General features: G+C 41.0%; 1 protein-coding gene across 1 annotated transcript; it reads left to right on the top strand.

Annotated features, from left to right (window-relative positions):
* Nucleotides 1-613: 613 nt before the first annotated feature.
* Nucleotides 614-4,302, top strand: HN1L (hematological and neurological expressed 1-like). The gene is made up of 4 exons (XM_009584362.1): nt 614-758; nt 1,264-1,406; nt 3,349-3,394; nt 4,118-4,302. The coding sequence occupies exons 1-4, from the start codon at nt 692-694 to the stop codon at nt 4,300-4,302; spliced, it is 441 nt and encodes a 146-aa protein (XP_009582657.1). The 5' UTR covers nt 614-691.
* The last annotated feature ends 5,106 nt before the right edge of the window (nt 4,303-9,408 follow it).

Raw genomic sequence — 9,408 nt, 5'->3', positions numbered from 1 at the left:
CTGGTGCAGAGCTTTGGTTGTAATGGATTTGCATCTTGACCACTAAAAATTTGGCTTCTTGGCATTCCACCTTTCCATTCTACACTCTGCAGTAGCTAATACGATAACTGATGGTTGAAACTAGCAGATTTTTTAGTAGTTATGAAATGTCTGCTTTTATTTAAAAGTTGATGGGTTTCAGTTGTATCACAGATGCAAAGTTGGTGCGTGCAATTTAGCAGAAAGTCTGATTCTGTAATGGTTATTTTTAAAATACTAACCAGAATCATATGTCTTCTCTTAATCTCCTGTTGCTTCTGGAACACCAGGGATAGCATAGCCGTCTGTTCTGGTGGCACTGTTATGACCATTCCCAGTAATAGTAGATAACGTAATGATCAAATTGACTGACTAGGAGGCTGGCAATATTTGTACTGAACTTGAGAATATTTTATTAGAACAGCTCTTGAAAAGTAGATACTTCATGGACATAGCAGAATTACCTGAAGTAAGTTCAAATATATATTCAAAACATTCAAGGGAGAATGGGGAGGGGACATCAAATATGTTGAATGCTGTAAATTTCCAACAAACTTTTGTCTCTTGCTTCTTTCATTCTGCAATGTGTAGGGTATTGAAGCCCCCTGGAGGAGGTTCTAGCAATCTCTTTGGGAGTACAGAAGAAATTTCTTCTTCAGGCAGGCCACACCGGATGGCATCCAATATCTTTGGAGCATCAGAAGAACCTCAAAATATTCCAAAAAGAACAAACCCTCCAGGTAAGAGCAGCTACCTCCTTCAGCGCAACTGGGCTCTGAATTGCAGCACAGAACTGCTTTTGTATTCCTAAAGTGGAACACTGTGATCTGGCTGTCTTTTTATGTTGCGTTTTTATAAATTGAGTGGGATTGAACAATACATCTGTTCAGACTTCTGAATATATGAATATTTCAGTGATCTACATGTTCACAGACTTTTTAGCACATCATCCAAGTCTAATTCTTTCCGAGTTGAGGTCAAGGAAATGATGAAAGGAAACTGCTTGTATTCTAGAGCTGTGTCATCAGTTAGCTGCAGTGAGTACAGCTGTGAATCTAAGATCCTCTAGTGAATTCTTGTAACAAAGGATTTCAACTAGTATATTCAGGCAAGCAAAAGTAAGTCTCTAGGCAGTAGGGTTCTAGAAGTCTTTGAATTCTTTTTTTTTTTTTTTTTTTTTTTAATATACTGTGGAAAAACAAAGTCATCTAGAAAAAAAAAAAAAATCTAACAACTGCCTTGCAGGGGGAAAAGAAAGTGGTATTTTTGAGGATTCTAGTTCTGCTCAGCCTCGTCCACGCATGAATCCACCTGGTGGGAAGACAAGCGATATCTTTGGGTCTCCTGTATCTACCAGTGTTGTGCGAGCACACCCAAACAAGCCTAAGGTATTTGTACTTCTTTCGCTGTCAAACCAAGAAGGTAGCAGCTCAGCGAGTCGTCTTACAGCCTTGTCGCAGTGCAATGCCTGTATTCTTTTTAAGATGACAGACCTGAATTATGCATAGGGTAACTTCAAATTAGACAGTTATTCCCAAAGTCTCTTTCTGATAGCTTGTTATCTTTGGTATATCAGATCTCAGCATGCTCTGCAGTTTGCAGTAAAACTATTAATTAGACTGCGGATGTGTGTTCAAAAAAAAAAAAAAAGAAAAGAAAAAAAAATGCTTCTGAAGCCTTTGGTCTTCCTTGTGAGTGAGGTACAGCTGGAGCTCGTGGCACACAGCCAAGAGGCATTTAGGCTAGATAGAGAGAAGATACTTCTCTTTATTCTGCAATTTGGCAGAGGTGATCTTGATACCAATTCTGGAAAGTCTGTGAACAGCAGTGAGCTACAGTCATAAATCTTCATGTGGCCTGGCTGTGCCCTTCACCTCTCTTAAATATTTGTATCTACATTCAACATGAAAGCACTTTAGCAGGAGACTAAGCTTAAGTCATCAACAGTGAAAAAGCTAACTCAAGATCAGCTTTGAGTGTCAGATCCAGCATGCACTTGATTTTGTGATGTCAGACAAAAGTGTGTCTTGCTATGTCAGTTGTTATTTTTTGATCTTAAAGCTGGGATGTGTAATAGTTGGAGAGGTTTGTAGTTATGACCAAATCTGGTTTTGGGAAAAAGGAGGATACGTTGCCAATTACTTTATTTCTGTATTTAAATGTTCTGTATTTGGATTTGCAACCTGCTGCCTTACTCTAAGTAGATACTATTAAGTGAGTAGCCTCTATGTTGGCAAAGTTTTTGACATGTCAGATAGCACGTAAACTTAACATCCCATGAAACACAGCACACTGTCTTTGTGCTGAAAAAGTAGTAGCATTTTTCCATTTTTCCTGGAACCCTAGGAAGACAAGATTAGTCCAATTTAACTTTTTTTCTCCTTTTTCCCCTTAAATTTGAAGGTGCTGGTAGTGTGGTTTTGCCTAACTTTTTATGCAGACTCTGGAGTGTATTTTGAGGGATTAAGGTCATAAGAAAGGAGGAAAGAAAAAAAAGACCAGGAGCTAGGTTTTGTCGGGAGTAGTGCTGTTGGTGTAGGAAAGGGCTTTGTTTTGTTCCTCTGTACCCCTTTATTGGGCTGGTCTCAGATACTTTCTAGTTGCTTTTTAAAAAATGTTACACATTAATTCCTGTGAATTCCTGACTAAATGGAGGATAACACTTCGGAAATTCCTGTCTTTAATTAGAGCATTGGAATTGTGGGAAATACTGGGATGGAAAGGAGATAGCATATTTGCAAAATCACTGCAAGTTGAATTTCATGGGTGAGAAAACATGCAAGCTTTTCTGAAGTATTGCTGTGTATTTCTGACAATCAGTTGGGATTGTTGGAGAAATGGTCTTAAAAGGTTTTGTTAATTACCTGACTGTTCGGGTCACTATGGATACTCACTGAAGACAGTAATTGCTGAATATAAATAGGGTGCTCAAGGGCTGCTTGTGTTCTAGTTGTGAATGCCAACTTCTCCTGGGTGGTAGTGGGTGCTTGACAAGAATGGTAATTCCAGACCTTTGGACTGAACTGTTCACCACAGACAAGTTTTAAGCCTCTAATGAACTAATGAGGCGTCTTCATCTGTGTTTCAATGAATTGTCTGAGATGTGCACCTTGATGTAACATAGGAGTTGCCTTCTACCACTGCTTTTGGGATTATGTAGCGGTGGAGGGGATGCAGGGCTGCACACACAGTGTCTGTAGCTGTTGGCTTTTACCATGATAAATGTATAAACTTAGATCAGAAACAAAGCAAAACTTTCTGAAGGATTTTGTGACAGAGTTACTTTTTGAGAACGATGATATACTGAGATAGGTTTTGGTTTCTTTGCAGGATCACATTGTCTTGAAAGAAGATGAGACACCAAAGAAGCTAGAAGGTCAGCAAGAGAAATTCCTGTCTCTGTTCTCTTTGAGAAGATAAGCTCTGAGGAACAGTTTCTTATGCTTCCTCTTAAAAATATAAGACTAAGACTGGTGTTTAGGATAATATAACTGAGAAGTTTTCCTTCTCTTAGTCAGAAATTTAACCACTTCACTTCAGGGAAATGCTTCTCTTCCTCTTATTAAGGAGAACTCCAAAGGCATAAGTCTTGATACGCTACGTGTGTGTATACTTTGCTTGATACCATGTGTGTATATATAGAAAAACATCCTATCAGATTGCTTCTTCCTCCCTTGCCATCTCCTTCAAGTGTATAATATTGGCCTTCTGTAGGTGTAAGTAACGAATAGCTGACTGACAAAATGTATTATTGCTCAGCTAGTTATTGTTAAAGAAGGATGGGAATGCTGCTTTCAAGCTCAGTATGAAAGGATTCATTGATATGTTGCATCTCTTAACTGCCTGAAACTGCCAAAATAATTCTGAAGGTATATTGCTTAGCCTACATATCTTTGTTAGAAAGATTGCTGAAGGAAAAGAGGAATTGTTGCGAAAAGTGAAATTCTTTCTCAGCACCTCTTTCCTTCAGGAAAAATGAACAGATAGAGAGAAACCTTAATGGATGGGAGATGTGGGAAATAATGCAGCCAACAGAAGATGAGGTACTTTGTGCACCACTGAATAGCAAGTTGATCTAATCCCTTTTCTTTTTATTCAGCTACAGAAAACATCAAACCACAGCTGGAAGATGGAGGCGAGAAAAAAGATCTGGGCAAGGAGGAGCGATGCAAGGAGCCAGAACCCAAGATAGACAATCACGAGCCCCGATTAGGGCCAAGGCCACGCTCACACAATAAAGTTCTTAATCCGCCGGGGGGGAAATCCAGCATTGCGTTCTATTAGGGTCATTCGTTCACTTTCACTAACGGAATCTGCACAGAAACTCTTGTCTGTGGTTGTGAGGTCAGTTTATAGACTATTGTTTGTGGATAGATTCTTAGGCAGACGAATGAGGGTTATGCTAAAGTGTGTAGGAAGGATAACCTGATGATTTGGGGAGGGAGGGTTAGGGAGGGAACGGGTGCGCTGTGGAAGATGTGAGTATTGGCCTGCCTGGGTGGGTGGCAGAGGGGGGCATTAGTGTAACTTTGTGAAAGATCAGTGCTACTTTGTGGTGAGTTCATCAGACTGTTAGGTTCTTAGCTAGCTAGTGGCTCAGGACGCTCTTGTGGAGTCAGGCTTATCCATACAGTCAACACATGAAACATTGTGAATGGGTAGGGACCTGGAGGTCACACCTGAACGATTCTGAAGCATGGCAGGGAGGCTATGCTTTCCTCCAGGCAATAGGATGCAGCTTCACAGTGTGAGTTGACTTGCAGTCACTTTAATGTAAATGCATTCCGCCGGAACAAGTAGTGCTACCGTGGTTTTGAGTGTCTTCAGTCTTTGGTTCTGTCTTTCTCCTTTCTTGCTTTGCAGCACATGATTGTTGATACAAGGACAAAACATACTGAAAGTTTCTTTTATACTCACAAACCATCATATGTTAATAAATATCACGGTCTTCCCCTCCCCAGAGTATTCAGGCCTTTCTGATGCCTTCAGTAATCTGCTGATTACTACAACTAGCTTTTACAAGTGATAATATCAGTCCAACATACTGTTTCCTGTAGGTGCTTCTAGAAGGCTTTTATTTAAAGTATCCTGGTTGAGTGCTTGCACATTTTCTGGTAAAGATGTGGGTGCAAACAGTAGCTTTATGGTACTCTCTGAACAGAAGCAACTTAAAGTGTACCATTACTGTGGAGAATATACTGAGGTGTCCAGCCAGCTAGCTTTGACCCAACCTGTATAGAAATGCCTTAGCTTCTGCAAAGGTTTTTACTTTGTACCCTGCAGAAACCAGGACTGTTCTACTGTCTTCACCACAGTGCATTTTTTTTGTTTGTTTGCCTGTGCTGACTCTGTTAGTGAATTCTCTTGTCTTTGGTCAGCCTTACGTTTGCCTTTGACTGCCTCAGATTTTTGTTGATAAGGTTGGGAGAACTACATGGATTCTCCCCAAACCACAGTTGTAGTTGTTTGAGACATGCTGTAGACTATCCTAGTTGGAGAAACAAAGACTTTAGCAATACAAACCTTTTGGTTGTGCTGGCTATCTTAAATCATGTTTGGAAGATGTTTTGCACAAACATTTGTTGGGGAGGGTAGCTCCCATCATTTGTTCTCCAAATGGACTTTCTGATCGTATCCAGAGCTTTGATATATGAATGTTAACATTAGGTGCTTACTGTTCAATGTATTTAATAGTGACTTTTTAAATTTGACATATCGAAACAGGAGTTGTTCAGGTACACCAAAGAACAAGTGGCCTTATCTGCATATATCCACTGCTGTTCTAGCCCAGTTTCCCTCAGAACTGCTACTGTTTAGAGGGGACTATCTCTGGGCCAGGTGCTAAAACATTCTGTGATTATAGTGCTCCTAGACTGCTCAGTTCCGTTGATGTCAGAAGTGGTGGATGAAGACTTAGTTGCCTTTTCAAATAGTGAAAGTGAAATATATGGGGCAGTACTAAGGGTAGAAATAGCCATGGAAAATAGGGATTTCAATGCCTTTGTACCCTTCAGATAGATTTGGAGCTCCCTGTTATTTGGTGCCCTAGGAAAACAAGACGGTGATTCTAACTGCAGCCTTGTAATGGATCTATGTTACTTCCAAACATGTATTTCCTAGCAGCTACTCTTGAGTCTGTGCTGTCTAGCCTCTGGCTGAGTCTCAGACACACCGATCTGTTTCAGTTTTTTTCAGTGTTTCCAGTACTTGACAGGATTTTAAGAGGCTACCATGTGGAAAAGAGGATGCAGAGGCTGCTTTCTGCATTGAAGGGTCTGGTGTAATTGACGCTGTCTGTAATACTGAGCTTAGACTTCGCATCTTTTAGTACCTGATGTGCATTGGCTACAGTGCCTGTCTTTTAAACAGCAACTTCCAACTAGGCCTTAAATTAGTTAAACTGTGTTCATTTTCTTGCATTTCTTGCTTTGGAATCTAAACCATGTTTTCAACTCATCAAGTAAGATTGATAAGAACACTTCTCCGGGACAGAAGGGGATGGAAATCAAATGATAAATCATGCAATTGTCAATAAACCTCTGTATTTTGTTACTTCATTATGTGCTGTAGATGTCTGCTTTTATAAATTAATCGGTAATCTAGTTCAACCTAGATACACTGGTGAATTTTGTTATCTGAAATTGGAAAACTTGCACAAATCTTTTCAGGCCTTCTGCAGTGGGGGGAGTATGCTTTGGAGATGTGACATCATGCTGAAGGTTGCTCTTGAGACAAGCACCTCTTATCCCTGGGCAGTGTGAAGGGACAGTAGCAAGGGCGGGCTGTTCAGGTCAATGACTTTTTGTGGGCAACATTCCATGGTGTTCTGTACAACACAGGGATGCTGTTATGTTCTTCAGCAATAGTGTAAATAGACTTAAATATTCAAATATTTTAAATATTTAAGTCTCTTTGTAGAATAGTGTAATAATTCCCCTTGAGCGTGGGTTGCTCTTTAATGTGGAGAAGTCATACCCCCACTTCTACGCTTCCGGTAAGTGCGTAAAACTCTCCTCATGTGCCAAACTGTCTTGGCTGACAGCGTGCAGGTAACCACAGCTACAGAAACTGCAGTTCCGGGTGAGCTGGACATGGTGGCGTTTCAGCCAGGGTGTTCTAAATCTGCTGCATTCATCCCTTAATTTACAGATTGGGGTTCCCTACAGAGCCTCTCGTTTGTCAGTTATAGTTCAGAACTCTTCTCTCAAGCATGCACAATGCTTTGGGTAGGGTCTGCTTAGTGTGGGAACTTGTGAATATCCTTGATAGGTAACATATTGGCAACAAAGGACTGTCCTTCCTTTGAACTGCTGCCAACTAGTAGACTACAATATAGTTTCACTTTGCAACTCTATACATTACCTCATTACTTTGCCCCTAAATTGAAGGTTTGTAGCTTAAACACTTAGGATAGAATATTATCCAGGTTACTGTTTCAGTCTTGGAAGGAAAATGATTATATCTGTTATAATAAGCTTAGCTTGGAAAGTGGTTAAAGGATGACTTGCATGCTTTCATAAGTCGTGTACAATTCTAGGCATAGCTGCTGCTTGGTTCCTAAATACGTCACCATGCCTGTCCAGTAGAAGACAACACTGTTCTAATGAACTGCAGTGTGTCACCTCTCCTGATCGACCACATCAGTGCATGGTTTCCCCTATTAAGACTGCTGGCTGCCACGCAACACCTTTTAAGCAAGCACCGTCTGATACTGTCCTTCTGTTATATCACTGCATAACCATTTGTAAACAGCCCACTTTGCACTCTTAATGAGGAAGATTAATGTCCCCTCTGTCAGTGTTTTAAGTAGCATTACTGTGGTTTTTTGAAGGATTTGTAGAAGTTAATCAGACTTGGAGTATCTAAAGTACATTCTTGGGGCTTGTTTAGCGAGAGAACATACGTAGTGTTGGGTGGACGCAACTATTTAAGCACTAAATGAGTAACTGTTGTGGTACATTCCCTGAAATATTCTCGCAGTTGCTTATGTATAATAGGATCACACTGGCGCATGGACATCCAAGTATCTTGGCTACCTGTGTGATTGTCTGGTGGAGAACAGTTTGCTGCTTGCCTGTCAACATGTGGAGTGTGCTCAGTTGTCAGCTTGCATCTTTGTAGTTGGGAAGCCAGCTGGCCACTGAGCATTTTGTTCTCTGATGTGTCTGCTATTGAATTTCAACTTGAAGCTCTGCTGAAATCCTGTATCACTTCCCTTTGGAAAAGGTGATGGTTTGGAATGTTGTTGAGGCTGGAGTTCTCCATTGTTTATTTCTCTTGAAGAATAAAGTAGGGTCACAACCAGGATGCTGTGCTATACTAGACTAGAGAAAGCAAAAGGATTCTGACCTCTGTGAGCTAGGCTATCTGCTGGTAACAGAGGGCAGGATTACAGAGAGACTTTGGCACATGATAAGCCATTTATGTCATGACTTGTTATCAGCTGTGCAAGAAGTAGACTGGGTAATGATTTATTGCTAGCCAAGAACTGATGCACAGAACCCCCACAGCCAGCCAGCAGACTAAGCTGGATGTCCAGGCTGCTAGCCCAATTGCTACTTGCCCCTCCCTCTGAAAACACAGTCAATGAGCAGAAAGAGCAGTTTTTAATTATTGTGCTAAACTTGCAACCCTGATTATTGTTTTATCTTGCTTCTGGGGATGAAGATTATGCTCTCTTGAATCTGGCTTTCCCTTTCTTTCCTCCTCAAGCAGGTCAAAATGCTGGCCATAACCAGCAAGAATGCAGTAATTTGCTTTACCCATCAGCCTCTCCAGCTCCAGCCAGCTTCTAATTCTGGTCTCTTACCCTACTGCTTTCCTCCTCCCTCCTACATATACATAGATTTTAAATAGTAGCTATGCTGCCTTAGGCTTCTTGATTATCCCTCCCCATGCTACTGCTATATGCCACTTAAGCCAAAAACACAAACAGCTGTGTCTCAAAGTGTATCAGAAGCATAGAGGTCTATCAGAAGTAACTGGGAACTTAATGTTGTGCTAGTTTCTCCATAAAGATGATGGCTTTTCCTCCGCTGCCACCTCCCACAAACTTACATAAACATGTGCTCCACAGTGTAAAAGTTTTTAACGTTCTGGCTTCTGGGAGCATGCTCCGGAGCGTAATGAGCAAAAAAAATCCACCTCAGTGTGAGTTGCCTGAACCAAAGTCCACTTTCAAGTTTCAGTTTATTTTTTAGGAGCTGCAATCCACTGTCTCTTACGCAAGAGGAAGGTTCTGCCAGAGAATCTTGTTGAAAAGCTTACCACCACTTCCAGGGCTGCCCAAGGCTAGGGAGAGGCTGAGGGGTGGGGGTTTTCAGTTACCTGTGTACGTGATCAGTGCAACACTACAAAAATTAAACAAAAACATTGTTGATTGTTTCTTTC

The sequence above is a fragment of the Fulmarus glacialis genome, unplaced genomic scaffold (genome assembly GCF_000690835.1).
Source record: "Fulmarus glacialis isolate BGI_N327 unplaced genomic scaffold, ASM69083v1 scaffold37918, whole genome shotgun sequence".
NCBI lineage: Eukaryota > Metazoa > Chordata > Aves > Procellariiformes > Procellariidae > Fulmarus > Fulmarus glacialis.
The sequence above is the reverse complement of the archived record's forward strand: the minus strand, read 5'-3'. Positions and strand labels throughout refer to the sequence as shown.

Excerpts from the sequence above, each read along its gene's own strand:
- HN1L (XM_009584362.1), top strand. The coding sequence starts at position 692 with ATGGCATCCAATATCTTTGGAGCATCAGAAGAACCTCAAAATATTCCA. Across the intron at positions 759-1,263 it reads AAAAAGAACAAACCCTCCAG|GGGGAAAAGAAAGTGGTATT; the intron begins GTAAGAGCAGCT and ends ACTGCCTTGCAG. Across the intron at positions 1,407-3,348 it reads CACACCCAAACAAGCCTAAG|GATCACATTGTCTTGAAAGA; the intron begins GTATTTGTACTT and ends GTTTCTTTGCAG.